Below are 27,290 nucleotides of genomic sequence, written 5' to 3' on the forward strand. Positions count from 1 at the left end.
GATGTGAAGTCAGCCTTTCTCAATGGCGACCTCAAGGAAGAAGTGTATGTCACACAACCGCCTGGGTATGTGACACACGGGAAGGAACACAAAGTGTTAAGGCTACACAAAGCTTTATATGGTTTAAAGCAAGCCCCAAGGGCATGGTATGGAAGGATAGATTCATACTTTCTTCAAAACGGTTTTGAGAGGAGTATGAATGATGCGGCTTTATACATCATGAAGCAAGGAGGAGATGTGTTGATCGTGAGTCTATATGTGGATGATATAATCATCACAGGAAGCAACATTCAGAGCATCAACACATTCAAGGAGAACATGAAGAAAGAATTCGAGATGGTGGATCTTGGATTGTTGAACTACTTTCTTGGAATGGAAGTAATTCAAGACAATGGAGGCATATTTCTTTCACAAGAAAAATATGCAAACAAACTTGTAGACAAGTTTGGGATGCGAGACAGCAAGAGTGTAAGCAACCCACTTACACCACAAGGAAAAGGAGTTGAGGATGACAAGGAGTATGGAGATCCGACTAAGTATAGAAGCATCATTGGAGGGCTTTTGTACTTGTGTGCATCAAGACCTGATGTGATGTATGCAAGCGCCTATCTCTCAAGATACATGTCATCACCTCGCATGAAGCACTACCAAGAAGCCAAGAGGGTATTAAGATATGTCAAAGGAACATCAAACTTTGGAGTATACTTCACAAGCGTGAAAGAACCAAGACTTGTAGGCTACACAGACAGCGATTGGGGTGGTTCTAAGGAAGACAAGAAAAGCACTTCAGGTTATGTGTTTACTCTTGGATCAGCCATGTTTTGTTGGCAGTCAAGCAAGCAACAAACAGTGGCGCAATCAACGGCTGAGGCAGAGTACATAGCCGTGTGTGCAGCAGCAAATCAAGCAGTGTGGTTACAAAGACTATTTGAAGACTTTGGTCAGAAGTTTGAAGGAGGCATTCCGATCTTATGTGACAACAAATCAGCAATAGCAATTGGGAAGAATCCGGTGCAACACAGAAGGACGAAGCACATAGAGATCAAGTACCATTTCGTGAGGGAAGCTGAGCAAAAGGGAATCATTGAACTGAAGTATTGCAAAGGGGATGATCAACTCGCAGACATTCTCACAAAGGCATTGGGCGGTTCAAGATTTGAAGATCTAAGGAAGCAGCTTGGAGTCAAGTCGAGATATGATTAAGGAGGAGTGTTAAACTATAATCTAATCTCTCCTTAATACATTTACATAAGTTAGTTATTTATGTTATTACACAAAGAGTTGTAACTCTTCAAGTTGTGTCCTTTAGTATAAAGAGTTGTGTCTCTTATACTTGTATTGATTCGATCTCTATATAAAGATCAATCATCTGTTGTAAACAAATTACCGAATCTCAATAATACAAAAGTATTTTCAGAAAAGTTTATAAGCCTGAAACGTCTATCTTATTCTTTCTCTCGAACTCGTGTGTAACACACTGTGATCGTTGTGTAACACAAGCGGTTGGTAAAAGATTAACAGTCTAAACTGAAAACTTTGTTTGAGTTGGAAATAAATTCTTTCTTTTACATTCAGGGAGTATAGTAATAGAAGATTGGCATATTATGATATAACTTAATGGTAGTGTAAACAGTTTATATTACAAAAGTAACAAACAGGTTCTTGGGTAGTAGTATCCCTCGCGAGGAATGGGAACTTGCATCGAACTTCACAACCGCTGCACAATGGTCGAGTAACACCATTGTTGGCAAGTACTTCAAGACCGGGGCCGATGTGTCCTACCTTGAGATAATAAAAGTCTCCAAGCACACAATCAATATCGAGACTGACTCCACACTCTTGGCAAGTATAGTAACACTCACTCGCTATCACCTTGCTCTCGCAAACATCACACCACAAGTCACCGCTCGCGTTTCCGACACCTTGTCTCAGCGACAAAAGATGATCGTCACACCTGTGTTTCACCTTCCTTGGTAAAGTAGTGCACTTCATGCATAAAGCGTAATCATCACAAACCGTACAACATAGAGGATTCTTGGTTTCTGTGTCGCAAGCTCGACATTCTTTGGAACCTTCCAAGGTCCAGTACAAGGGATGTGAATGCAGATCATGGCGAAACGGTTCTGATACGGAGCTACACCGAACATCAAACACAAACTTATCCTTGCAGCCTTCTTCACACTTATACCTGAAACCATTGGAATTGATTTTGCAAGCTCTACACTGGAAAGTAACCTCGTCAACCAGCAGCGTAAGCTTATGGTTGTGCAATAAATGTCGTTTCTTCCGAGGGAGACTAGCACAAGTTTTGTGTAGGATGAAATCACATTCCACACATCTGTAGCATGGATCTCCGTTGAAGGGTAGAACACAACCCTCACAACGCTTATCCGTAACACAACTCTCATCCAATCTTAGAATATGATTCTCATGACTAAAGTGAATGATATCTTTTTCATTAACTACCTTGTATGGATCTTCGATTTCTTCCTCTTCGTCCGGAACATCTTCAAGCTCTATCCCATCCCACACTTCATTTCTCGTAGCACATTTTGAATGAACTGCGTAGCTAGGACATCGAGAGCACTTGAAAGCTCCGTAGACCCAGTCAATCTTTTTCCGACAAACACCACACTCCCAATCTTCTTGTCCTTGACCAAGATGAAAAGTATGAGAGATGCGATGATCATGACGATTGATGCTAATGACTCTCGGTAGATCAATGCAATCTTTATGTAGCATCATATTGCATTGAAGACACACATAAGGATTACGGTCGCCTTCCAGACCACATGCGTTACAAGTAAATGTGACTAGTCTTGACAAGAGTGTGAGACTATGATCGTGGTGCTTGGGTTGAAAAACAGTGAGCGGCGGTGGATTTTTCAAACAGTCTATATCCATGCTTGTGTTGCATATCGTGCAACGAGCATACAGAGACGAAAGGTTCTTGCGACAAAAATGACAGTGGCGATTTTCAGATTCGAATGGTGAACCTGTGAAGAACTTGAGAAAGTGATTGCACTGGAACGGGCTGTTGAGAAAGGGCTCGACGCACTCCTTGTGCGTCACGAGTTCGCACTCCATGCAAATGTAGACCATGCCTCGTTTTTCGTTTGATGAGCACAGATAGCAGAACCAAGATTGGTCGTCGTCAAATGTATACAAAGGATGATCATGAAACGGCAGCATCTGGTTAGACTTAGGCATGGTAAAGGAAGAAAAAAAGAAACAGAAGTGAAGTTTCAAGTATTGTCTTTTGATGGCTCGTCTTGATCATATAGACTACATTTCAATGGAACTCACATTCTTAGCTGTACGATGATTTTTTATATTATCATCAATGGTGAATGGCCTGCCGAGACTGCCAGCAACTCATCAACAAACTAATTAGATGTTATCTTTAATCTAAAAAAATAAATCAATGCAAAATATTAGCACGATTATTAAATGGATGTATACAATTTTAATATGGGTAGGTTTGACGATGCATACAAATTATTGAAATCCAAGTAAATGTAAACAGCTGTGATAATAATGACACGCTGACTAATAGTACTAAAATATAATCAATTAATCATTATGGCTTTCCATAAACTTGCCAGACAGAGGCAACATGGCCGTTTCCTTGGGTATATTCTTCCGATTATCCTCAGTTATTTAAGTGATGATCACGACTTGTCACAATTGAATCAAGTTTCTTTGCACTTTTGTAAATGCAATAGATGGTACAACTGATGAATTCATAAAAACAATAGATATTTTTACTGTTCTGTTGGCTGGAGCGGTTTGGTTAGAGCCTTCGCTTGACATCCACGTCTCCTTAAAACGTTGTTTCTTGAGCGCTTGTTGGATATATCATTCTGACCACAAGTCCAACGCCTTGGCATAACGATAGAAAATGATCATATCACACCTGTGTTTTACCTTTCAAGCATGACATTTCAAGGTCCAGTATAAGGGATGTTGGATGCAGATCATGGTGAAACGGTTCATAACACACCAACTTAATTTTTGTACTACCATTTTAATACATAAAAATCTTTTCATTTCCAATAAAATAAGAGAAGCATAGTTTACTACATTTCACAACCCAATCAAGGTAAAGTCTTTACATGGGGATTGGTTCATCCCGACGAACCACCAGTAGACCTGGCTGTTTCAATTGCTTCAACCAGATTATCGTATTTGGCACCAGTAACTTCCTTGACAACTTTATTATCCTTAAAGATTTTGAAAGTTGGAACCACTCTTAATCCTAACTCCTTTACTAATGGCTGCACCAAACAAAAGAAAAGAGTTCCAACGTTATTATAGCAAAGCAAAAAAAAAACAGCAAGACCCAAGACATTGGTGTGGAGAAATAAGATTAAAAAGACAAACCCTGTTTTCAGGGTTGCAGTCAAGCTTAAGAAACACAACGTCCTCGTACTTCTCTGATAAAGCTTTGTACTTAGGTGCAATCACTTTACATGGTCCACACCTACGTGCATTAGAATATATATATATATATATATATATATATATATATATATATATATATATTTTACATGGAACATCATTGATTTCAAATATGTGACAAAAGAAATATCATCATCATTTTATTTTAGTTCCTAGGTGGATGCTCTAATCAAAAATCTAAAGTACTCTGGAGAATAGGATGGTTACTAGCTAATATAAAGTGGATAACGTTGGCATACCATTGAGTGTACATGTCAAGAACGACAATCTTTTCACCGGCGGCTTTAACGATGGGCCAGAACGTATCCTTATCCACTTCCGTCACTTGACCAACACTCACATTCACCGTCTCTAAGCTACACCTCACCACAGAGGAATCTACCCTTTTCCCATAATCCAATGAGCAGAAACCAATCCTCGTGGTGGCAACGCCGGAGTAAGAGATGCGGCACTGCTTCTTCATCACGGGACCAAATCCACCGTTGGTTGAAGCTAAAGCCGTAGGATATGGAGCAAGACGGAGAGAGAGAGGCATTGCTTAGGGAACCTTTTGAGTTCAAGAAGAGTGAAGGAGATGAAGATGAAGACGATGAAGTTGGAGTTCAAAAAAGGTTGATGAGCTTGGCTTGTGTGTGCGGTCTGGTCTCAACGGAGTATTGGACTGTAGAGCTTAAAAGACGGTTGTAACCTTGAGTTTCTGCGGATGAAGGAGGATATTCGGGGATATGTATGTCACATCGTGATAAATGAAACGGGAGGTGTAGAATTCTCCGAGGGAATTACGATTGATAATGATATTTTATATTTTACTTGTAAATGACGATTAGGTCCCTCAAAATATTTAATTGATGAAGAAAATATTGAAAATTTTGTTCTTAATATTTTTTTTAAAAAAACTGAAGAAGATAATATTTAATTGAAGAAGAAAATATTGATGATCTTATCTCTTAAAAATCTTTTCCATAAATGAATGAATTATTATCTTGCTTAGCATATAAATTGAACTACTTCCAATTCAAACTAAAATACAAATACCAACAACTTGAGTTCATAGTAATTATCAAACAGTTCTAGAAATTCAAAATAAAGACATACTTTTCTTCTTTTCGTATGACAAAATTCAATTATATAAGTAAGAACAATTACAAATGTAACTTTTGAATACAAACAAGTAGATAAATTAGTAAAACAGGGAATTTAATAGACACCAAAAAATAAATGAACTTTTGACTCTCAAGGACAGAGAAGGTAAATAACTGCCGCCAAACTGAAACTAAAAACGGTTTGTTCAGATTCACAAATATCTGGAAATTTTAATTCCTAATTTTAGAAGAACAAAAAAAGTAAAAGAAAGTATAATTGTTTTTTTTTTTTTTTTTTTGACTCATCAACAACTTTCATTAACCAAAGTGAATACGGAATTACAACCACACGATTTTAACCCGACATACAACGACGAGATCTAGTAACACCTAAGATCACTAAGATGGATCCTACGCTACCTAATCGGAACGTCGTTGTATTTTTCACCACAATGAATCGAGTTCATCCCACAACTCGAGATGAACCGACTCTTAACCACTAAACTAGACCACTAGATTAGACCACGGTAACCGCAAACAACAATGAACCAAGTAGAACCAAAGCCTCATCTGAGTATCAATTCAAGCACAGACTAATAATCTCTAATGATAAGCATTCAGCCCATGATTAATAGTACCAACACCAAGGCGCATATCAGATCAGTCCTGGACCACACCGGAGATCGTTGCCACGGTTCATAGCCAAAAACCGGTCATAAAGACCGGACTGAAAGTCGGACCTTGACGGCAGCTGCGGGTTTGGTGTACCTAATAGTGGCTTGAAGAAGTGCGGAGCTTGTACCACCGGAGTGAAATACCTCCGACCCCGGCGCTGGGATGTCAAGCTACGCCACACGTTTCCGACCAAGCCCACCACTCCGGTTGACAACTCCTTCATAGTGAAGCTCGACGCGCGTAATCCCCGAGAACCGGAGACCAAACTTCTGATCACCACCCTTCGTAAAATCTCCTCCAGCCAAACACCACCGCTCTGGGAAGTGGATCTATGGCAGATGAGGCGTCTCACCGTAGCCACGCGCCGCCGCCGTGAAGATTGCCCGGAGATCTGAAAATGAGAAAACCAGATCCGGTTGTCTTCAGTCCTAAAAGCCGACTCCTCTCTTCACCGCCACACCTTGGGTCTCGCCGTCTCTCCACGAGGTCTCGGGAACCGCCTCCGTCGAACAACATCGTCTTCGGAGTTTCTCGATCTTGCAGAGAAGATTGCATATCAACTAAGGGGAGACGAGAAGAAGAGGAGCAAAGAACAAAAGAGGAAGGGTTAGAGATGGACGCCTCCGGCTACCGACGAGCGGCAGCCGGAGCTAGGTTAGGGTTTTCTTAAAGGAACGCTAGAGAGAAGAGAGAGCGTAGGAGAGAGGACAAGTTGAAAGTATAATTGTTTAGTCAGAGAGATTCAAAGGTGATTCGAGATTTTGTAATAAAATAATTTTCTAACTAAATTTTATTACAAAGTTTCTTTCTTCTTACACATCTTTGTCCTAAACCTCACGCCACCGCCAAAGCTAACACTTTTCCTCTCTTTACCTTTTTTCCTTTCTATTTTTTGTTTCTAAATTAATAAGTTTGGAATATTAGTCTTTTGACGGAGAATGGATCTCACGCGGAGACATTGGTCTTTGTCGGCGATTTTCCTATCGGCAGCACTCGCGACGCTGCTGATTTCGCCGCCGTCATCAGCGGCGGCGACGGAGAACTTGGCATTCCAAGTTCGAAGCAAGTTCGCCGGTAAAAGAGAAAAGGATCTCGGAGCACTCAAAGCTCACGACGCTCACCGTCACTCCAGACTCCTCTCCGCCATCGATCTCCCTCTCGGCGGCGATAGCCAGCCTGAGTCCACCGGGTACACGATTCCCCCCATTACTCAAAGCTCTAATCTTTAACATTTTTTTTTGTTTCCTTATGAAATAAAGTTTGGGAATTTAAATAGAAAGGTTAAATCTTTATGCCTATAAATGTGGAATCTGAAAGATACCTTTTTTTTTTAAGCTTTTGATCTTTTGAGAGATTCTCATCACTGTTTGTTTGGTCATTGTCTCTCATTGTTTGACTCTTGTTCTTGTTATTACAGTTTATACTTTGCTAAAATCGGACTTGGAACTCCATCAAGAGACTACCATGTCCAAGTCGATACAGGAAGTGACATCTTATGGGTGAATTGCGCCGGATGCATTAGTTGTCCTAGGAAAAGTGATTTGGTAAGACTATTAGTTTATCTTTTAAGTTGCATATATAATGTTTTAAATGGTTTCATTTATCTTTTTCAGGTAGATCTAACACCTTATGATTCAGGTGCTTCCTCCACCGCAAAGTCTGTTTCTTGTGACGACAGCTTCTGCTCATACTTTAACCAAATATCTGAATGCCACTCAGGCTCCACTTGCAAATACATTATCCAATACGGAGATCAAAGCTCCACTAGTGGTCACTTAGTGAGAGATGTTATGCATTTGAACTTGGTTACTGGTAACCGTCAGACCGGTTCTACCAACGGAACCATCATCTTCGGGTGCGGGTCTAAACAGTCTGGTCAGCTAGGTGAATCCGTCTCTGCAGTTGATGGGATAATGGGATTTGGACAGTCCAATTCATCGTTTATATCTCAGTTAGCTTCACAAGGGAAGGTGAAAAGGACTTTTGCACATTGCTTGGATAACAAAAATGGAGGTGGTATCTTCGCCATTGGAGAAGTCGTGTCACCGAAAGTGAAGACTACTCCTATGCTCTCTAAATCGTAAGCCAATGAATAACTTTTTCCTTAAACCTCTTCTTGTTTTGAGTTACTTACAGTGTTTGTGAACCTTCTCTACAGAGCTCACTATAGTGTTAGCCTCAATTCAATTGAAGTTGGTAACTCAGTTTTGCAACTTTCTTCCGGAGCATTTGATTCTGGAGATGACAAAGGAGTCATTGTTGACAGTGGTACTACTTTGGTCTATCTCCCCACCGCTGTTTATAATCCGTTAATCAATGAGGTTAATACAATTGTTTTCTTCATAAAATATGTTTCTTTTACTATAAAGTTTCTTAAAACACTTTGTTTGTTATTTTTGGCAGATCTTGGCTTCACATCCAGAGCTCAACTTGCATAAGGTTCAAGATGCCTTTACTTGTTTCCGTTATACCGACAAGTAAGAATCTAAACACATTGCTTTGTTGAGTCGGTTTAAGCTACATCTAATGTGGTGACTGATTCATAATTCTGTTGACAATATCCACAGTTTAGATCGGTTCCCACCTGTGACATTTCAGTTCGACAAGTCTGCTTCCTTGACGGTGACTCCTCGGGATTATCTATTCCAAATTCAAGTAAAGTTTTAGTTCTTGTTCTGACTCTTTGATCTTGTTTGTTGTTCCTGTTCTGACATAAACTCCGACTCTTGTTTAGGGAGACACATGGTGTTTAGGCTGGCAAACCGGTGGATTGCAGACTAAAGATGGAGGAGAATTGTCAATTCTTGGAGGTAACATCTCTCTCTCTTCCAAAAAAAAAAAATGTATTTCACAATCTAATCACCAAATAATTGAAGTCTTGACTTGATTTGGCTGTGCAGATATGGCGCTTTCTAACAAGTTAGTTGTCTACGATATCGAAAATCAAGTTATTGGATGGACCAATCACAACTGTAAGCATCATCACAGATCCTACTTATCTTTTTTTTGTTAAAATTCTATTTTAAGGCGTTTGAATGTGACGGATGAATCACACAGGCTCAGGAGGAATACAAGTGAAGGATGAACAAAGTGGAGCAGTCTACACAGTTGGTGCACACAATCTCTCATGGTCTTCTTCTTTAGCTGTTTCCAAATTTCTTACAATTGTTTCTCTCTTAGTTCTTTTCCTCTCTAACATTGCTTTATAGCCTTGGTAAGAAGACAAGTTTGTTCGCTGTGTTTGTGTTGTTATTAGTAAAAGGATCTGATTCCCATTTGTTGAAACAATTGAGTTTGAAAGAGAAAGTGATTGAGGCAATCAACAGGAAATATTCCCCCAACAGACAGACAAAATTAAGTCCGAGGGGGGTTTCATGGTATCACAGACACAAAGCCGTTATTACATACATGTGATTGTGTTTTCACTTTCTTTACTGACAATACCAAAACATTAACAAGAAAGACATAAATAGAAAAACAAAACTGACAGGAGTTTATGTTCCAAACCAATGAATGTCGACTCAAAGAATAAGAGAATGCAGAAAGGTGGGAAAGAAAAGACAATACCTCTCCTGAGTCCTGAGAGTGATTTATTTGATTAAATGTGTTGTTGTCACCACTCAACTTCTTCAGTTTTCGAACTCTTATTTCTCTTTTTTTACTTTCCAGGCACAAATCTTGGTAAGTTTAAAAGTGTATTAACCCTTGCAACACCTTCTAGTGCAGAGTACTCTGTTCCAGGCTCTATATCCTCTTCTTTAATCAGCTTTTCAGCTTCACTTTCATCAAGAGCAATCTCTTTCCCTGTCCTGACAGTACTTGAACGGCCTAGACCGCTTGGTTCTGATGCATCATCATCATCTTCCAGTTTGGAGATGGAAGAAGCTGACGATATGACGTTTGTGTCATTGGAGTGTAGATACAAGCAAACCGCAGCACAGTCATCGACTTTGGAGGTAGGGTATTTGTATCTCCAAGCTCTAACCGCAGACTCCACTAAAGCTCTTGCTGCTGAGGAACGTGATGGTGCTGAAGCCACAATCGCTACTACCTCTTCGTTTGAGAGCACATCCCAAATCTATCACACAAAACATACCATTAGACAAAAAAAAAATGCACAGAGACAAGAAATGTTTGTATGTCTGAGAGGTTACCTACCCCATCTGAAGCCAACACTATGAACTCATCTTGTTCGGTTAATCGACGGAATGATACATCAGGGACAGAGATTAGACCAAAATCTTTAAGACAAAAGTCTCCGAAAGCACGTGCCATTGCAAGTCCAGGTGAGTCACAGTTTGGCAGCCAAACTCTACAAACCTCAGGTTCATCTCTAAGAGCAAACACACGTCCTCTACACTTCTTTATCCTCTCTGCCTCAGCTGCAAAATCAATCACAAGGCAATTAACACAACAACTTGAATAAAAGGGATCCATCATCATAAGGGATAGTTACTCAACCTGGGAGATTTGGCTTGAGATCAACAGTTAGTTGAACAGCAACAAGAGCGTTTTCACCGTTTCTTGTCCCCATCACAGCTCTAGAGTCCCCAACGTTTCCAACAACAAGATACTCACCCTATGATATAGCAGAGGTTTTATATAATAAACAACCAGTTACTGTGAATTAAGCTAATAAAGACATGACAATACCTGTTTGATCAAAGTCACAGCCGTTGTACCACTGCAGAAACAGTCAACACTTTTATGGAATTTAAGCTCTCTGTCCATAACTTTGAAAGCCTTAAGAAAGGCATCTTTCAGAGTTTGAAACAAATCAGATTGGGACTCTTCAGAGTTGTTGTTGGCACTAGGTTCTTCCTCAGCAGATACAAAAGAAACATCTTCAGAGTTGTTGATGTTGCTTGCACTATTAATAGGTACTTTAGCTTCCCAATAAGCACTTAATTTGAGAGGAAGATTGTCTCTGACTCTCTTTGCAACCATATGACCATACGGACCATGCCCATCAAACACTCCACAGAAGACTGTATCTGTCCTTGAACCAAAACTCTGCACACACAAATGAAAACCTATAAGAGAACCATAAACAAAGAGAATAAAAGAAATAAAAGACTTAATTGTTTGTAACTAACCTCCCAAACAACCATGGCATCTTGATTAGGCCCTTTCTTGCCTTGCTGAGTGAAGATACAAGCAGCCTCACTTGCTCCATTCAAGTACATCCGACCCGGAACTCTATGCAACGGATCATCTCTCCTTGAATCAAAGGAGGAGTTTCTGGAACCGAGTCTCTTCTTAGAGTTCTTCCTCTTCTTCACACCAAAGCCAGGAGAGCAAGGAGAGCCAGGTGTGGGACTCCTGGTCTCACCAGATAGACAGGACCCCATTCTCAGGGCCCTGATTATATTAACAAGGCACTCCAGACCAACTGTTGTGCAATCACACCCACGGTGGTCCTCCAGCGAGAAAGATTGAGGCTTTAGATCCAGATTATCACCACAGAGAGCAATGATGGGATTCAGGTAAGGAAAGAGATATCTGTAAATAAAAAAAAATTAAATTTCCTTTTTTAGATCAAAGAGGAAATGATGGATTCAGACAAAGAAGAAGAAACATATATATACCTCTATTTTTTAGTTCCAGCTACTTTATGAAAGAACACTAATGGCGAATATTATTATTCCACAGCAGTGAATCTTAAACCCACATCGCCAAGATTGAATGAAGAAAGGAAACAAATTGACAAAAGAATCAAGCCTTTCAAAGCTGACCAAGACAAGGGTAAGGTAAGACTTGTTGGTCTAATCGTTCAAAGAAACGGTTTTGTAATAAAAATAATTGTACAGTAAATTTAATCCCAGAAAGTTTAGAAGAAGAAAAAGGAAGAGATCTACGTTGTAGATGTTTTTCTATTGGCACCACACAAAAAAATAAAAATAATTAAAGAGAGGTCTTTTGTTTATTTTAATACATCAGAGACCAATCACACAGTGATTTGGAAAGAGACTTCAAACACGAGAATCATCGAAACTCTTTCTCTATCGTCTGAAACGAATCCAAAAAAGAAAATCACTGAGAAAAATTAGCATTTGAGAAAGTATCAAACTTTTAATCTAATTCGAGCTGAAAAGAGACTCACCAGGGAGGAGAGAGAGAGAGAGAGATCAATCAAAAGGTAGGAGGAGGATCTCAGAATCAGATTCAATCAGGGAGAAAGACGAAGAAAACAAAGCAGAGGAAGATTCTGTTAAGGCGCGTAAAATAGAAACAGAGTAACTGCGAGAGGAAAGAAATAAAAAGAGAGAGAGAGAGATTTTAAGGAGAAAGAAACGCAACGAACCAACTACAAACCCGTTCTTTCTCCTTCAGACTTTCAATGTGTAGATAGAGAGATAGAAACAGTAATGTAGATTGGTCCGTTCACACTCTCTAAATATGTTTATCATGTTTTTTTCCTATTTTTCTCAAGAGATGATGGGTTTTTTTTAATTTATATTTGAATATTTGCGTGTTTTTTCAGGCTGGCACTATTAACATGGGAGGGTTGGATAAGACGTTTCTTACACAATAATTTCCTGACATCCAACCAATATTTTATTTTATTATTTCCTGATTTATAAAAAGATCCCATGCAAAATATATCAAATCATTAATATATAGAGAGAGGTGTCTCAATCGGTCAATCATCCTCATTTTAATCCAACTAAACTTCTTCTTTGGTCAGCTTAATCTTGTTCACTTTTCTAATCCGTTTTAATAATTGTCTATTTGATTTAATTTTATCGAGTGTACGTGGTTGTTTGTTAACGAGAAATAATAATATTTCAACAAAAATTTAAAACACATTAAAGCGTATCAAACGTAATCCAAAGTAAGGTATTTTAATAAATGTGATGATCAGTCTTTTCTGGTTAAATAGCATGCATGATAAATGGCAATTGTTGAATGGTGATTTCCTTGTGCATTTGTAGAAGCCTGAGTGACAGAACATTTATATTCGTGGAACCCATAAAGAATAGTCAAATACTTACAAAAACATTTGCGAGTACAAAAACTAAAGTCACATGTCGGCCACGAGGCACACTGGCACAAGTCCCAACGCGTATCAACTTCTCCTCTCATGCAAGCAGCAGATCTGCAGATCATCATTCTCAAGAAGACAACCTCTTTGAGTTTAGTTTCTCCTCTCTCTCATGATTTCCAAAATGACTTTTTCAGTCTTATCTTCTTCCTTTGTTTGCTTGCTCTAGTCCGGTCTCAATCAAATAATCCAAACTCTTTTTTGGATAAAATCATAGATTACGTTTACACTGCTGAGTTCTTAGCGTTTAGTAATCTATTAGTAGTAGATGCTGTTTAGTGACTATGACCAGTTTAGTCGCTGATTAATTAGGACTGCCCCATGGTCTAGATAAGTCTCTGTCTATAACAATACAATGTATAACGAACCATTTTATATCACAAACGTTACATTACACGCCATGTGATACAAATAAAGTATCATTTTCTTTATCAACACGCCACAAGCTCAAAACATATCCAATAGCTTTAGTAATCCTTCAAAGACTAAAGAAATCAAGAGGCCATCTTTGTTTCTAAACGGATAATTCGATGTGAGAAACAAGGATACCATCAGCATCTGCGTATAGCCATTCGCCATCGCAAATCCGAGTGCCAGCTATGTTGAGTGGGACTCTTTAATTGTTCACCAACTCCTTTCTTACTAGCCTTTATAAGCAAGACTCTTTCTTGAGTTTTTTAACACAATCTCAGAATGTGGAATTCAAGCTAAGATCATTGAAAAAGATTACCATAATTTCAAAAATAAAAATGAAACTTTATTGAATGGTTTTTCTTGAAACATCTAAAAGGTCTCACATCTCCCAATTATTAATCAAGAACAGAAAGATTCTCCCAAAAACTTAAGGAAGATTTCAGAGTTTGTGGATGGTCTTCATGTCTACAGCTTCACCGAGAGTTCCTTTCTCAACATGATCCCACCACTTCATCAAGAAATTGTCCACCACCAGTCTGAACCACGGCGACAGCTTCAAACCTTCCTCCCCGGCATCAGCTTTCCTTACCAGCTCCTTCAGCCCTTCCCTGCTCACATACTTTATCTCCGCTACTTCGTCCGGGTTTGGCTCAACCTTAACATCCCTCACGATGAACAGCAAGTAGTCCACTGCAAAAGAAAAGAACATCAACGTTCCATTTCATAAGTCAACACGGGACTTCAGGGAGATGGTATTTTACGTTCGTGCTCTCCCCATTTGCCATCAGAAGGAGCCTTGTAAAGCATACGTCCCAAGGGAGTGAACTCATCGACTGGTACGTCTTCAGCTACAATACCGAGCTCGTCGAGAAGCTTTCTCTGTGCAGCATTCCTCACACCTGAATATGAGCATGATACAAAACAATGAGGTCAGTAATCAAGTAAGCGGTAATAAGTAGTAAATTGTTTTGCCCAGAAGGTACCAACCGAGTGCATTTTCCTCGATAAGCTCTGAATCACGGTAAAGAGGATGGCTGCAACAAGTGTTTGTCCACACTAGAGGGAATGTCACCTTTGCTTTTGACCTTTGCTGTTCAAAAAAGAAGAAGAAAATTTCAGTAATATAGCAGATTATTAAGACCTGCCAACCATGCATAGTAAGTAGTAACACGTATGTGTAGACAATCATGAAGTCAAAGCAGTCATAAGAAAAGACCTGGAGAAGCAACTCATAGTTCGAGTTGAATAAAAATACACTAAAAGCCCTGTGAAGCAAATTCTTAGCTTCAATGTTTTCCATCAGATGACCTGCACATTTTATAAAGTCTCAGTTATCTTGAATAATCGCATAGACAGAGATAAAGAAGCATAACAGACATCCTCTATCACTTCAGTAATAATAAAATGCCAAATAAAATCATAATCGTTAGATTTCTTCAAGCTTCCAGTAGTCTATTTTATATATTCAACATGACAGAACTCACTATTTCAATAGTAAAAAAAATATCATTGTCTGGTTAAAATGGCACAACACTGCAAGAAAAAGTCCCTTATAATGTGTTCACACGCTTTAATAAGGATTATTTACACGCTTGGTAGACACTGAACATGTTACTAGCTACACCAGAAATAGTATGCTCGACACAATCACTAAAAGGCCTATAACATTTGATGCAGCTAACTAAGTTCAGTCATAGGAGAAAAAGTAAAGAAGCAAATGAATTTAAACAGAAAACACTAAGAGATAGGATGAGATGTCGAACCAAGTTCACTTACAATTATACTTGCTGTCATGACCCACAACACGATCAGTTTCGTCAACAAGAATGCATCTGCAAGCAAGACAAGAAACGGGAATTTTAATTACGGTGGAGAGATAGTATAAGAAGCTTGTACTTGACATCAATAGACCTACTAAAACTTAGAAGACACTAACACTACTATTAAAGCAAAGGGAACAAACTTCCTATATATATACAACGACATAGGTTAGTTAACTTGACTATGTTCCTCCCAACAATGACTATGACTTCCATATAAGACAGTAATGTGTTGACTTTTTGCCCATTTGATTCCAACGACCAGCAAAAGGAACATGAAATGAAGAAACTTAACAGCTACTTAATCCATAAATCATTTATTATTACATCGGAGTCAACAAATCAATAGACATATGTTTCTCAACAGTGGCTAATCGAAAAAAAAAATCCAATTTTCAGAACCAAATCCAATTTTTCTTCTTTTTGACAAAAGGTACAATTTTTGACGAAACCCACGAATCGAAATCGAATTCGAAATAGGGAGGAACAAAAGACTTACTCGTCCTCGAACATGAGGCGTCTCTGGACAGCATCCATTCCAGCATCTTTAGCATCTGTCGTCATTGCGGCACCACCGGAGAAAGCTCGAAACTTTCTCGGTGATAATTGAGCCGAAACGGATCGGAGCGGTGAAGGAGGAAGACGGAGAAACCGGGAAGAAGAGAGAGATCTGAAGCGAATCAAAGAGAGATTAAATAAAGAAGAAGAAGAAGAAGCAGACATTGATGTGCTGTTGCATGTGGTTGGTAACTGATGCGCTCCCCTGCTTTCTCCGTTTTGTTTTATTTTATTTTATGTCCACCACCCTTACCATGTACCTCTCCGCACTCTATAATAAACCTCTCCCGACAAAAGCGGATAAGATTAATTAAAAAGAGTTTCCTTACAAAAAGTTGTTATTTTTGAGGGGTTTATTTGCAATTTTTCCATAACTATTTTTTTTTATTTACACTGACCCTCAGATAATTTTCCCAAGTTGTTGTCCTCATCAGACTAGACTGTGGAACACAACTAGAGTTACGGCTAGGGCTTCTCCCTGAGTCGCCGCCACCACACCACCACTGAAGATGACTGGCAAGGCCAAGCCTAAGAAGCATACAGCTAAGGAGATTCAAGCCAAGATCGACGCTGCGTTGACCAACAGAGGCGGAGGAAAAGCGGGAATAGCCGACCGGACCGGAAAGAAGAAAGGTGATCACGCTAAGTTTGAGTGTCCTCACTGCAAAATCACGGCTCCTGATCTCAAGACCATGCAGATCCATCACGAGTCAAGAAGCATCCCAAGATCCCTTACGAAGAGTCCAAGCTCGTGAATCTCCATGCTGTTTTGGCTCCAGTGGCTGAGTCCAAACCTAAACCTGGAATCAGGGGAAGCTTAAAGAAGTAAATCTTTATGCTTCAGTTTCCTGAAAAATTTATCATCTTTTAATCTTTTATGTTTGTTTAAGACAATGATTTGCTACTCTACCCCTAATCAATCTTGTTGAATGTTGATGATGCTTATCTGCTGTTTTTCAAATGGAGTAGGGAGATGTTATATGAATAAACTGATCTTTGAACGATTGTTTGAGTCTTTGTTTATTGCAAATGTTCTTAGTAATTTGTATGAACTTGTCTTTGAGTATCATTTGGTTTAGGCTAGCGTTGTGGCTTCAGTTTCTCTGTTTATATGTTTTTGCATTGCATTAAGTGCACATCACGTTTGATTTAAGTCGCTTGTTTGTTACGTGTGTTTTCACACTTTAACTTCTTTCTATTTACGTGTTAAATTACGTGTAAAGTCACCGTTGTTAATAAAACAGAATATGGCCTCTTTTAGTTCAAGAATGCTAACACAAATTGGTGGGATTCTTTGATTATCTTAAAAAGACATCTTTAATTAAGAGATCTTTGCTCTTATATGGTATTATATTGTCAGAAACCTTGTCACGCACCGCACATGGTATAGATTGGAAAATGTGACATTGTGTAATAATGTTTACTAAAATTTATTAATATTATTCTCTCATCTTTTAGTAATTGATTTTAAATTAACAAATAACAATGGTAATGGCCACTAGCCTACTAAACCCACACTTTAAGACTTGACAAATAAATAAACAAAAGAAAGAAAGATAAAGCAACTTAAGCATTAGTGGTCATTGAGTTAACTGACCTCTCATGCCACAGTTTCTAATTATGAATGAAGAATAGCCTCTGTATACTTATAATACCCAAATCAAACCTATGTGTATGAATCTTGATATATGTATAAACCAACTTCTCCTCTTAAAAGAATCATCTAGTTACTTATAAATTGAATCTCAAACTTATACCCAAACCATGTCACACTTGGTTGCTCTCATTGTCAAACTTTGGTAGCCTGCGGTTTCGGTGTCTGGACATTTTCTTCTCCATAGAGCAACCTTTTCCTATTAGGGCCATAACCGAGATAACGGTACATAATGCTCAAGAGACACTGCCTCAAGCTCACGGTATCAAATGTCTCAATACACTTCATGTCCCTCTGTCTGCACTTCAAACCCGCGTACTTTTGGTATTCCTCTAGCACAGATGACCAGCACCAGTTCTGAACTTTTCTTAAGCATCCCACCAAACAACCTGTCCTATGCTGCATTCGCCACATTGAGTCCAACCTTTAGTGTCCTTTAATAACTAGTAGTAAAAATAGAAGACCACTAGTAATAAAGGTTGTATTATTAACCTTCCCAGCTTTGCAATGAATGAGAATCGGATGGTTTCTTACATCTACATAGAAAACAAAACACAGTTTACTCTAAGACTCATGAAAAAGCAAGTAAGGAAGGGATTATACACATCCAAAAGACCGTGTTGAGTGTTGGATTCATTACCAACTAACACTCTGAGAGCAGCCATAACTGTATCCTCTGGTATTGGAGTTGGAGGATCCTGCAAATCATAAACGATCCAGTTAAACAATAGTGACTCAAAGAGCAACAAGATATCAACAGAGTGGCTAAGAAACCTTCCAATGAAACATTTGATGAATGGAGCTGAGAGAGTGTGTGTATATAAGAAGGCAAACAGAGACACACACCTTTTGACTTTCGATTGCAAATTGGAAAAGCTTGATGTTGTTGGCCTCATAAAACTTCAAACTCTCCTCCGGGTATGGTTCAGGACAAAGATAACTGCTTGGTGAATCAAGAAAGGAACAGTTTTTACTAATTCAATGGAAATATTTAAAAAACAAAACAAAGGAAGGAGGAGAGAAACCAATGGTCTTACATGATGGAACGAAGATTAAGGGCTGTGAGGAAACCGAAATGCTCTGGTTTAGGAAACGAAGATCGGTAAATACCGTTTTCAACCATCGCGAAATTCTGAGGCGCGACTAGCACACAACCGTCGTGATCATCAGCTTTCATTATCAAACACATCTCTAGTAACTTGTAAAGAATTATGAAGAACAAAGAGGCAGAGAGAGAGAGAAACAGAGCAATCAAAGCCAAAGAAAGAAGTGATGGTTGGTATTGATTTGAGAGAAAGAAAGAAAGGTGTTTATATAGGAGAGGGATCAAGTGAAGCTTCTATTGTGAAAAGGAAGACTCAGTTTTTACGGTAACGATTATTTCTTCCTATGGGGGTTTAAAAGTTTTAAACCCATTGTAAGGGATTTAGCGTGTGGAGCCCTTTTTTGGATCTTGACACTTTTATTACATCTTTCTGCTTTTTATTACATCTCACATTTTTTAACTGAACAACAAAAAATTGAATAAAATGTGGTCTAACTCAAAAAAAGAAAGAAACTAGTGGTCGGATTCACATAAAACGTAAAGACTCGAGTGGTCTCGTTTGATTTTTTTTATTTCTTTATAGACTGACTGAGTATTGAATGAATATTTGTTGACAAGAAAAAAGACCCTAGAAAAACCAAAAGACGGTATAGCAACTATTTATGCTATATGGATTATTTGATTATTTCTATCGGATAAGTATATAATTTACGAGACTTAATTTTATCTAATTTCTTTCTTTTTTCATGCGCAAAATCTAATACTGCTCATCATAGTCATACAATCATAGCTAAGATTTGATGATTTGGTAAGATTCATATTTAGGTCTTTGTTATGTCACACATGCTTTTTTTTTTGTTTGTTTAAAATACTATATCTTAAAGGAGACTGACACTTTAGTGTGTTTCATTAAACTTTTCAAAACACCATATATGTATGTAAAAGTCACAACTTCTGACTATGTTTTTTGTTTTAATCAGATCAACTGATTTGTACATTTGGTATAGGCTATCTATCAATCCAAAATATCCTCATCAAATACAAAGAGAAATGGTTATAGATTTGTAAAGAAAAACTTCAAAGTGTATTATTATATTCCTAACTGAGAGTGTATTTTCAAAAAATATATCTCCAAATGATTCAAATTCTTTCGTCTTTAGCATTGAGGGATGAATAAAAAAACCACGAAGAAAGTTTCAATCTTATGTAGAATCACTTTAAACCTTTTATTTAACTGGGTGCAAAGAAGTTCCACTGTCATCTTCAACATAATCAACATCCACCTCTGATTTTATCCGATGAAAAGATATCTCATTATCATCTTCTGATACATCATCAAAGTAAACACTTTGATCATCGTCACTTTTTGAGCTGTGAATGTCTTCTTCTTCCTTTTTCTCCTTATTCATAAGTGAATCATCATGGTCTACTTCAATATCATAGCACGAATATATGCTCTCATCATTTGATTTCTGGCTGCCTTTACTGCTTAGCTTCTCATCACTAACATCCACTTCTTCCCAACTATATCTATAGTTTATCTTCAAGCTCTGCGCCTGGTTCTTCTCATCAATAGCCTCTGTTGATAAACTGTTTCGATCCTCTTCATGTTCTTCATCCGAGTTAGAACCAGACCCATCATCAGATTCGCTCGAGCTATCTTCCTCCTCACGTTTGATTACTCTCTCCTTCATGCTGTCCACAGATGATTCTTTGTCTGATGATGTACTAGACTTTTCATCTTCTACTGCTAGTTTAGAAGATGCAAGATCTGAATCATGTCGGCTTAAGGCTATAGACATGCTCTTGTCCCTGAAGGATAGGATAGGAACAGTTGTGGGAACACCGTCTTCTGTAGACATGGAAAGGAAGCTAAGTGCAACCATTACATCGCTTATCAGAGGACGAGTTGTTGCCTCCTCTTGTACACACATTGAAGCTATGGCCACTGCTTGGTTTAGCCCTCTCTCTGAGAATTTATTCTCAAGAACTGGATCTGCCATATCAGGGTATCTCTTTGGATCTCCAAACAATGGTTGTGCCTATAAAGAAATGGGAAAATTGTTTTTAAAAAGAAACATTTATGATTTTTTAAAACAGCTTAATGGTTTGTTTACTTACCCAAATAACGGTTGTGCCTACAAATAAATGATTATATAATTTTACTGATTTTATTAACAAAACAATTTTTTTTATCTTGATGGTTTGTTTACTTACCCAAGAAACTAAGTTTTGTTCATCATTAGGTCTAGTAGTATCAAGAGCTCTTCGACCGGTGATGAGCTCAAGCAACACGACTCCAAAGCTATAGACATCTGATTTCAAGGTGAGATTTCCTCCTCGTGTATACTCAGGAGCGGAGTAACCATAAGTTCCCATTACTCGGGAAGTTAAAGCCACCATCTTATCACCCGTCCCTGGTCCTAGCTTATGCAGGCCAAAGTCAGAAAGCTTAGGACACAAGTCATCGTCCAACAAAACATTTGAAGCTTTCAAATCACGGTATATCACGGGTGGATTCACTTTATCATGCAAGTAATCAAGCCCTTGCGCTGCGCCATACGCTATCTGCATCCTTGTCGTCCAATCCATTGGTCCACGGTCTGATTTTAGCTCTGCAAAAGCAAACATCCAAAAACCTCAGCTCTTTCTCTTAAAAAGTTTAAAACGTGTTGAAGAAGTAACACTCTATACATATGTACCATGAAGATGGTCTTGGAGAGAACCTCCAGTGACATAATCATAGACCAAAAGCCTTTGATCTCCATCAGCACAGTATCCTACAAGCTTAACAAGATTGGGATGATCGAGTCGGCCTAATGACAAGACCTCTGCTTGAAACTCCTTGTTCCCATGCAGTCCATGCTTGTCTAGTTGCTTTACAGCCACTACCTACACATTTTTCAAAATTTGTCCTCTTACTTATTATGGTGATGATGGATCATTAATGAAATGTATATAATTCTCACCTGGCCAGTAGGTTGAAGGGTTCCTTTGTAAACCCTACCGAATCCACCTTCTCCTAACAAACATTCTTGCCGGAAATTCTTTGTCGCCGTCGCTAGTTCTCGGAAAGTGAACGTCTTCAACGTCGTTTCTTCCAATTGCTCTGCTTCTTCTGCATGTTTATTCTCTTTAAGAACAAAATAAAGTAATAATTATTAGTACTGATTGATTATATAGACAAAGAAATGGGTTTTCAATCTTTAACAATCAGAAATATGGCAACGTTAGGACATACATACCGCGTGCATGTGGTCTGGTTTCATTGTCGTTGGTCTCATTCCTAGTTGGAGATTTTTTACTCTTTGGCGTAGAGAAACATGGAAAACAATGCATGGTGTTCCAAAATTTAATCTAAGTAATTAGAAGGGTTAAAAATCTGTTTAAGAAAAATAAACATTTTGTTTTGTTAAGGATTTTAGCAATGGCTCTGATCCTTCATGGAGATTGAAGGACCCACGTGAAAGAAGAAACACAAGAGAAAAATGAAAGAGACAAATCCAAGCCATTGGAATTGATGATGAAGAATGACTTCTCCGAATATGAAGGGGTTCTTACAAAATTATCTCTCTCGAAAATGTTTACCTCTCCCAAAAGCATGGTGAACATCCTTCCTTTTCAGGTTAATGCAAAATTTAATTTGTATTTGTAAAAAAAATTAATAGTAGTGCTCTCAGATAAAGATAAAAATGAATTGGTTTGTCCAATAGTCAATTACAATAATATATTTTTGCTAATTTTGATGGGTTATACGTAATTTTGAAAATTTAGTCCTAAATGAGTAGACTATTATGAATCCACATAGTCTAATTCATGCTAGTTTTTTTTTGTGTGAAAACTATTCATGCTAGTGTTGATGATTAGTACTTTCCAAATAATGCATAATACGTTAGTGTTAGTGCTGATCATTTCTTTATCTTTTAACGATATAAACATTAATATTCGATAATTTAATAAATTTACTGTGTTTTTTTAGTTGAGCTTATTTAAAAGCTGTTATAAAAAAATTGTATAATTTAATAGAGAAATTTTTTAGGATAATTGTTTTTAGTTTTTTTTTTCCAAAAGAGTTTCCAAGTAGCCTCAGTAGTGGTCAATTACAAATGCTAGTGTTTTAAAAAAAACAAATCTTTTAGAAAGCCAATTTCAAACGATCCGGGTCGATTAAAACCCGTCCGGTTCGTCCAATACACTTTTTCCCGCTACTGAAAAACATTAAACCGCCAAAATGATATTCGCAATTGAATCCGATAAAGACCTAAGAGGGAGACAGAGGCCAGAGGAAGATCGAGATGGAATCAGCTCCGACGGGATGCTTCAAATGCGGCCGTCCCGGTCACTGGTCTCGCGATTGCCCATCCTCGGCTCCGGCCGCCGGCGATCCCGCCCCTTCTTCTCAAACCCCTAACGGTGACGCGCAGAGATCTTTCCCCAAAAGTGGAAACTCCGCCGCCGCGGGACCTGTTCCGAAAGCGACGAAGGCGAGAGTCCCAAGGCCTAAGCTAACACCTGAGATGCTGCTCTCGGAGGATGGTCTCGGCTACGTTCTTCGCCACTTCCCTAGATCCTTCAAGTATCGTGGCCGAGGCAAAGAGGTAGTAGAGTCGTATTCATAACCTGATCATATCAGATTGAGAACTGTTTGATCAGATTTCATGATAATTGTTTTTGTTTAGGTTAGCGATTTGGGGAATTTGATAAGGATGTACAGTGAGTGGCACTCTCATCTCCTACCTTACTACTCCTTTGATCAGTTTGTGCATAAAGTCCAACAAGTCGCTTCTACTAAGCGTGTCAAGGTACAATCAATCTCACTTCTTCTGATGTTGTAACTGTTCTTCATGCAATCTTGAAAGTTTCCTAGTGGCAGTTGTGAATCTATGAATCCGGTTACACTGCTTGTTTTCCTCATGTGTTGATTTGTGAGTTCCAAGTAATAGAGTCTGAGAATGTGTATAAGATTTAGGAAAGTGTATATGGAAAGTATATATACAAAGAGATAGCCTAAGTAGATAAGGAGAAGGAACGAAGGATGATAACAACAAGTATAATGTGTATGTCATTATCTCTAACATAATATATAAATTATCTTTATAGTTAGGCTGTTTTGGTGATATGATCACTGTGTTCACACTCTTTAAGTTTAAGGTTCTTGGGGTAACCAAAAACTCTATATATTCAGTCAATGGGTATGTTGCATTTGCATTAAAACTTCGGTAATGTTGGTATACTTTCAGATTTGTATAAACGAACTGAGGGAAAGGGTCGCCAGTGGAGTTGATCCAAACAAGTTATACGAAAAGCAGGAGGAAAATGCTGCTCATTCTGATGATCAAGGTATGTAACACATATCAGCTTTTCCCCCTTGACTCTGAAAGAAAGAAAGGCTTCTTGTGTGGCTGTATTCCAACTTAGGTTCACTTCAGTACAATCTTGTTTTGTTTGTGATGAAAACTCTTTTTTTTACAGGTGATGTAGATATGGATCAGCCAAGTTATGACGAGGAGAACATACCATCAAAGAAGACCGTGGATGCTGATGTTGATGCTGATACAAATGCTGATGCCTTTCAGGACAGTATGTTGAATGAGATATTTGATAGTGCAACGGACTCCAGACCTACTCAGAAGCTACCGAGCGATGAACAGAACATGGATCAAAGCAATGAACTTACAGAAGAGCAAAGAGCACGTATGGAAGCTAATAGATTGAAGGCAATGGAGAGAGCTCAGAACATTTCCGAGGAACAGAGACTACGAATGGAAGCTAATAGGCTCAAAGCTCTCGAACGAGCCAAAGCAAGGTTAGAACCAAATCAAGCTTAAGTTTAGCTTCATTACCAGATGTTCAATTGGGATTTTGGTGTTTTGATTGTTATAATTAATGAATTGTAAACCAATGAATGTGTAAGACTTTTGGTTTGGTTTGGTTTTCTAATAAGTACTAGTTTATTGTATGAATAAACCATACACAGAAGAGGACAAAGATAATGAAACAAAATAATAAAAAATGCTGTGACTTGTTCTCTACCGTCCAATTTAGGTGGAGAAGATAAAATAAAAGAGGCAGCAAAAAAACATCGGTGATAGGGGTAGTTTCGTCTTACTATTTGCATCAACTTTTTATAATTAAATGAATAAATTAATCTCTAAATTTCTTTGTATCTTTTGTGTGGAGGTGAGAGGAGAACGCTTTTTAGCTTTTCGTCTCTCTCATCACTTCCTCTCTCTCCTCTGTCTCTCTGTTCACTCGATTCGTCGTCTTCATCTATGTCCATTGTCACCACTACTCTCGTTTTCTTGTAAGAGGATCGGCGAATCATTGTAGAGTGATGACTGTGTAATAATGTCTTATGCTCATCTTCATCATCATTGTCGGAGACATTCCTCTTCACGTCTATGGATTTTAACGCCGGAGTTCCTATGTCCTCTCTTTCACCTCTGATGACTCAAGGTACCTTCAATTTTTTACTTTCTTGACAATTTGATCGGAAATAAATTTTGTTTTTTTTTAATTTGCGGATTGGGTTTAATAATCTCGAGCTCTGTTTCTATTTCTTGGGTTGGGGGTTGTGATCAGAGGCAATGTGGCAAATGAATTTAAGTCAGGATGAAACGATGGAAACAGGTTCTTACCCTGAACGACCAGGAGAGCCCAATTGTTCTTATTACATCAGAACTGGTCTTTGTAGATTTGGCTCCACTTGTCGCTTCAACCATCCTCCTGATCGTGAACTGGTATGTTCTTGTGTCTGATTTTTGAGTTTACTGATCTGTTTGGTCGGATCCAAAGTTGGAAGCTTTTTGAGAGTGATTTAATGTCTCTTATAGGTTATAGCCACTGCAAGGATGAGAGGAGAATACCCTGAAAGGATTGGTCAGCCTGAATGCGAGGTGAATTATTCAATACTCTCTCTCCTCTGTTTCATAATGAAATAATGTTTATAAGAAATTGATTTTCCGTTGTATATTAGCATCTTCTTGCACAGACTAACTTACATTATATGTTTGGGGTTGCTTAGTACTATTTGAAGACAGGAACGTGCAAGTTTGGAGTAACATGTAAGTTTCATCATCCTAGGAACAAAGCTGGCATTGCTGGACGAGTCTCACTCAATATGTTAGGCTATCCTCTACGCTCTGTATGTTTGTCTCTTTTTATTTTATTTTATCATCACACTTGTCACTTGTTACAACCCTCTTAGTGATTCTATGTTGATAAATAATATGCAGAATGAGGTTGATTGTGCTTATTTTCTAAGAACCGGACACTGTAAATTTGGTGCCACTTGTAAATTCAACCATCCTCAGCCTCAGCCTCAACCAACAACCAACCTCATGGTTCCTACGTCAGGCCAACAACAGTCTTATCCTTGGTCAAGCGCATCTTTTATTCCCAGCCCTCGATGGCAAGATCCCTCTGGCTACACCCCATTGCTTATGCCTCAAGGAGTTGTACCCGTTCAAGGATGGAACCCATACACCGTAAGTTGTGTCCAAAAACAACACTGCTTAGCCAGTCAGCTAAGTCTGACTTGCTTTTGATCTTTTTATCGATGTTTTCTTCTTCAGGGTCAGCTCGGCGCAGTTTCTCCTTCAGGTACTGGAAATGATCACAACAGCTACAGAAACATGCAGCAAAACGAGGCTGGCTCTCAGTCTCAAGGGTCAGTCTCGGGTCTCAATACGGCATCCTCTGTTCCATTAGGAGGGTTCTATGCATTGCCGAGTGAAAGCGTTTTCCCGGAGAGACCAGGACAACCTGAATGCCAATTCTACATGAAGACAGGAGACTGCAAGTTTGGGACAGTGTGCAAATTTCATCATCCTAGAGATAGACAAGCTCCTCCTCCTGATTGTCTCTTAAGTCCCATTGGCCTACCTTTACGCCCTGTAAGCTGTTTTCAACAAACTTTAGAAAAGAAACGCATCTTGAATTACATTAGAACTCGGTTCTAATTGTTTTCTTTTGATTTGGATATAGGGAGAACCGTTGTGTGTGTTCTATAGTCGCTATGGAATCTGCAAGTTTGGTCCAAGCTGTAAATTTCATCACCCAATGGAAGTATTCGCATACGACAACACGGCTTCAGAGACAGATGAGGTTGTGGAAGCATCAGGTGGACATTCCAGAAGAGTCTCAGTGTCTGAAACAAGACAAGCAACTACCTCTGGGGAAGACACTACCAACTGATACACAGCAGCACTGAGTGAAGAAGAGAGCTTCAAAAAACTTTGATTTTTCAGAGAGGAATCTGTAAATTCTCGTCTTTCTCATTTAATCTGAAGCATTTATATTAATAATGTATAGAGGAGGTGATTTATACAAGTAATATCTGATCTGATCGCCATTGTTGTAATATTCATTTGGCGAATCAGGTGAATAAAATTAATTTCCTCATATTTTGACTTTGGAGGAAATAATAAGGTACACACTGTATTACCGGTTAAGGTCTTATGGCTTTTTTTTTTGAACGCTTATGGTTAATAATCTTCTTATTACCGGTTCAAGATTTATCGTATTATTACTGTTG

At 38.5% G+C, this 27,290-nt stretch overlaps 10 protein-coding genes across 13 annotated transcripts; 4 read left to right on the plus strand and 6 right to left on the minus strand.

The window, feature by feature from the left end:
* Positions 1-1,581: 1,581 nt before the first annotated feature.
* On the minus strand, positions 1,582-3,201 carry LOC125609156. Its single transcript, XM_048780201.1, has one exon. It carries the CDS (start codon positions 3,190-3,192, stop codon positions 1,615-1,617), a length of 1,578 nt encoding a protein of 525 aa, XP_048636158.1. The 5' UTR covers positions 3,193-3,201; the 3' UTR covers positions 1,582-1,614.
* Positions 3,202-3,980: 779 nt separating this feature from the next.
* On the minus strand, positions 3,981-5,314 carry LOC106453218 (thioredoxin F1, chloroplastic). The gene is made up of 3 exons (XM_013895478.3): positions 4,701-5,314; positions 4,384-4,483; positions 3,981-4,277 (listed from the first exon to the last, which is right to left on the minus strand). The coding sequence occupies exons 1-3, from the start codon at positions 4,994-4,996 to the stop codon at positions 4,128-4,130; spliced, it is 546 nt and encodes a 181-aa protein (XP_013750932.2). The 5' UTR covers positions 4,997-5,314; the 3' UTR covers positions 3,981-4,127.
* A 1,720-nt stretch (positions 5,315-7,034) lies between these two features.
* Positions 7,035-9,537, plus strand: LOC106453214 (aspartic proteinase 39). Its single transcript, XM_013895473.3, has 9 exons — positions 7,035-7,407; positions 7,636-7,762; positions 7,832-8,298; positions 8,377-8,539; positions 8,622-8,695; positions 8,786-8,873; positions 8,953-9,028; positions 9,119-9,190; positions 9,276-9,537. The coding sequence occupies exons 1-9, from the start codon at positions 7,157-7,159 to the stop codon at positions 9,425-9,427; spliced, it is 1,470 nt and encodes a 489-aa protein (XP_013750927.2). The 5' UTR covers positions 7,035-7,156; the 3' UTR covers positions 9,428-9,537.
* LOC106453215 (probable protein phosphatase 2C 33) lies at positions 9,529-12,679 on the minus strand. 4 transcript variants are annotated; one of them, XM_013895474.3, is made up of 7 exons: positions 12,322-12,634; positions 11,807-12,227; positions 11,315-11,720; positions 10,872-11,231; positions 10,680-10,797; positions 10,377-10,600; positions 9,529-10,296 (listed from the first exon to the last, which is right to left on the minus strand). In XM_013895474.3, the coding sequence occupies exons 3-7, from the start codon at positions 11,567-11,569 to the stop codon at positions 9,877-9,879; spliced, it is 1,377 nt and encodes a 458-aa protein (XP_013750928.2). In that variant the 5' UTR covers positions 11,570-11,720; positions 11,807-12,227; positions 12,322-12,634; the 3' UTR covers positions 9,529-9,876. The 4 variants fall into 4 exon arrangements, with proteins under 4 accessions (XP_013750928.2, XP_048636159.1, XP_048636161.1 ...); XM_048780202.1 differs by lacking the exon at positions 11,807-12,227 and having other exon boundaries at positions 12,322-12,679; XM_048780204.1 differs by lacking the exon at positions 11,807-12,227 and having other exon boundaries at positions 10,373-10,600; positions 12,322-12,679.
* Positions 12,680-13,998: 1,319 nt separating this feature from the next.
* Positions 13,999-16,301, minus strand: LOC106453216 (isopentenyl-diphosphate Delta-isomerase I). Its single transcript, XM_048780205.1, has 6 exons — positions 15,997-16,301; positions 15,454-15,509; positions 14,894-14,985; positions 14,665-14,767; positions 14,439-14,576; positions 13,999-14,367 (listed from the first exon to the last, which is right to left on the minus strand). The coding sequence occupies exons 1-6, from the start codon at positions 16,218-16,220 to the stop codon at positions 14,117-14,119; spliced, it is 864 nt and encodes a 287-aa protein (XP_048636162.1). The 5' UTR covers positions 16,221-16,301; the 3' UTR covers positions 13,999-14,116.
* A 155-nt stretch (positions 16,302-16,456) lies between these two features.
* LOC106453217 (protein METHYLENE BLUE SENSITIVITY 1) lies at positions 16,457-17,059 on the plus strand. The gene is given in 2 exon segments (XM_013895477.3): positions 16,457-16,768; positions 16,771-17,059. Coding segments are annotated over 2 exon segments (318 nt in total). The 5' UTR covers positions 16,457-16,564; the 3' UTR covers positions 16,885-17,059.
* Positions 17,060-17,768: 709 nt separating this feature from the next.
* LOC125609157 (tyrosine-protein phosphatase DSP3-like) lies at positions 17,769-18,973 on the minus strand. The gene is made up of 5 exons (XM_048780206.1): positions 18,747-18,973; positions 18,556-18,649; positions 18,350-18,407; positions 18,202-18,245; positions 17,769-18,108 (listed from the first exon to the last, which is right to left on the minus strand). Exons 1-5 carry the CDS (start codon positions 18,896-18,898, stop codon positions 17,845-17,847), a joined length of 612 nt encoding a protein of 203 aa, XP_048636163.1. The 5' UTR covers positions 18,899-18,973; the 3' UTR covers positions 17,769-17,844.
* Positions 18,974-19,914: 941 nt separating this feature from the next.
* LOC106454392 (receptor-like kinase LIP2) lies at positions 19,915-22,903 on the minus strand. Its single transcript, XM_022702760.2, has 5 exons — positions 22,000-22,903; positions 21,724-21,887; positions 21,457-21,646; positions 20,972-21,369; positions 19,915-20,796 (listed from the first exon to the last, which is right to left on the minus strand). Exons 1-5 carry the CDS (start codon positions 22,091-22,093, stop codon positions 19,981-19,983), a joined length of 1,662 nt encoding a protein of 553 aa, XP_022558481.2. The 5' UTR covers positions 22,094-22,903; the 3' UTR covers positions 19,915-19,980.
* Positions 22,904-22,990: 87 nt separating this feature from the next.
* LOC106453211 (TIMELESS-interacting protein) lies at positions 22,991-24,717 on the plus strand. Its single transcript, XM_013895471.3, has 4 exons — positions 22,991-23,352; positions 23,434-23,556; positions 23,995-24,094; positions 24,227-24,717. Exons 1-4 carry the CDS (start codon positions 23,050-23,052, stop codon positions 24,580-24,582), a joined length of 882 nt encoding a protein of 293 aa, XP_013750925.2. The 5' UTR covers positions 22,991-23,049; the 3' UTR covers positions 24,583-24,717.
* Positions 24,718-24,896: 179 nt separating this feature from the next.
* Positions 24,897-27,227, plus strand: LOC106453210 (zinc finger CCCH domain-containing protein 33). Its single transcript, XM_013895469.3, has 7 exons — positions 24,897-25,210; positions 25,337-25,494; positions 25,588-25,650; positions 25,779-25,898; positions 25,990-26,241; positions 26,329-26,649; positions 26,741-27,227. The coding sequence occupies exons 1-7, from the start codon at positions 25,156-25,158 to the stop codon at positions 26,948-26,950; spliced, it is 1,179 nt and encodes a 392-aa protein (XP_013750923.2). The 5' UTR covers positions 24,897-25,155; the 3' UTR covers positions 26,951-27,227.
* Positions 27,228-27,290: the final 63 nt, after the last annotated feature.

The sequence above is a fragment of the Brassica napus genome, chromosome A5, assembly GCF_020379485.1.
Source record: "Brassica napus cultivar Da-Ae chromosome A5, Da-Ae, whole genome shotgun sequence".
Lineage (NCBI taxonomy): Eukaryota > Viridiplantae > Streptophyta > Magnoliopsida > Brassicales > Brassicaceae > Brassica > Brassica napus.

Excerpts from the sequence above, each read along its gene's own strand:
- LOC106453218 (XM_013895478.3), bottom strand. The coding sequence starts at position 4,996 with ATGCCTCTCTCTCTCCGTCTTGCTCCATATCCTACGGCTTTAGCTTCA. Across the intron at positions 4,484-4,700 it reads CTTGACATGTACACTCAATG|GTGTGGACCATGTAAAGTGA; the intron begins GTATGCCAACGT and ends TAATGCACGTAG. Across the intron at positions 4,278-4,383 it reads ACTGCAACCCTGAAAACAGG|CCATTAGTAAAGGAGTTAGG; the intron begins GTTTGTCTTTTT and ends TGTTTGGTGCAG.
- LOC106453210 (XM_013895469.3), top strand. The coding sequence starts at position 25,156 with ATGGATTTTAACGCCGGAGTTCCTATGTCCTCTCTTTCACCTCTGATG. Across the intron at positions 25,651-25,778 it reads TTGGTCAGCCTGAATGCGAG|TACTATTTGAAGACAGGAAC; the intron begins GTGAATTATTCA and ends GGGGTTGCTTAG. Across the intron at positions 26,242-26,328 it reads AAGGATGGAACCCATACACC|GGTCAGCTCGGCGCAGTTTC; the intron begins GTAAGTTGTGTC and ends TTTCTTCTTCAG.
- LOC106453214 (XM_013895473.3), top strand. The coding sequence starts at position 7,157 with ATGGATCTCACGCGGAGACATTGGTCTTTGTCGGCGATTTTCCTATCG. Across the intron at positions 8,696-8,785 it reads TGTTTCCGTTATACCGACAA|TTTAGATCGGTTCCCACCTG; the intron begins GTAAGAATCTAA and ends CAATATCCACAG. Across the intron at positions 9,191-9,275 it reads TGGATGGACCAATCACAACT|GCTCAGGAGGAATACAAGTG; the intron begins GTAAGCATCATC and ends TGAATCACACAG.
- LOC106454392 (XM_022702760.2), bottom strand. The coding sequence starts at position 22,093 with ATGCATTGTTTTCCATGTTTCTCTACGCCAAAGAGTAAAAAATCTCCA. Across the intron at positions 21,370-21,456 it reads TCTCCAAGACCATCTTCATG|AGCTAAAATCAGACCGTGGA; the intron begins GTACATATGTAT and ends TTGCTTTTGCAG. Across the intron at positions 20,797-20,971 it reads AACAAAACTTAGTTTCTTGG|GCACAACCATTGTTTGGAGA; the intron begins GTAAGTAAACAA and ends ATTTCTTTATAG.
- LOC106453216 (XM_048780205.1), bottom strand. The coding sequence starts at position 16,220 with ATGTCTGCTTCTTCTTCTTCTTCTTTATTTAATCTCTCTTTGATTCGC. Across the intron at positions 14,768-14,893 it reads ACTATGAGTTGCTTCTCCAG|CAAAGGTCAAAAGCAAAGGT; the intron begins GTCTTTTCTTAT and ends TTTTTTGAACAG. Across the intron at positions 14,577-14,664 it reads TATCGAGGAAAATGCACTCG|GTGTGAGGAATGCTGCACAG; the intron begins GTTGGTACCTTC and ends GCTCATATTCAG.
- LOC106453211 (XM_013895471.3), top strand. The coding sequence starts at position 23,050 with ATGGAATCAGCTCCGACGGGATGCTTCAAATGCGGCCGTCCCGGTCAC. Across the intron at positions 23,353-23,433 it reads ATCGTGGCCGAGGCAAAGAG|GTTAGCGATTTGGGGAATTT; the intron begins GTAGTAGAGTCG and ends GTTTTTGTTTAG. Across the intron at positions 24,095-24,226 it reads TGCTCATTCTGATGATCAAG|GTGATGTAGATATGGATCAG; the intron begins GTATGTAACACA and ends TTTTTTTTACAG.
- LOC125609157 (XM_048780206.1), bottom strand. The coding sequence starts at position 18,898 with ATGTGTTTGATAATGAAAGCTGATGATCACGACGGTTGTGTGCTAGTC. Across the intron at positions 18,408-18,555 it reads TTGCAATCGAAAGTCAAAAG|GATCCTCCAACTCCAATACC; the intron begins GTGTGTGTCTCT and ends TATGATTTGCAG. Across the intron at positions 18,246-18,349 it reads TGCTCTCAGAGTGTTAGTTG|ATGTAAGAAACCATCCGATT; the intron begins GTAATGAATCCA and ends TTTTCTATGTAG.
- LOC106453215 (XM_048780202.1), bottom strand. The coding sequence starts at position 11,569 with ATGGGGTCCTGTCTATCTGGTGAGACCAGGAGTCCCACACCTGGCTCT. Across the intron at positions 10,798-10,871 it reads CTGTGACTTTGATCAAACAG|GGTGAGTATCTTGTTGTTGG; the intron begins GTATTGTCATGT and ends GCTATATCATAG. Across the intron at positions 10,601-10,679 it reads TCTCAAGCCAAATCTCCCAG|CTGAGGCAGAGAGGATAAAG; the intron begins GTTGAGTAACTA and ends TTGATTTTGCAG.
- LOC125609156 (XM_048780201.1), bottom strand. The coding sequence starts at position 3,192 with ATGCTGCCGTTTCATGATCATCCTTTGTATACATTTGACGACGACCAA.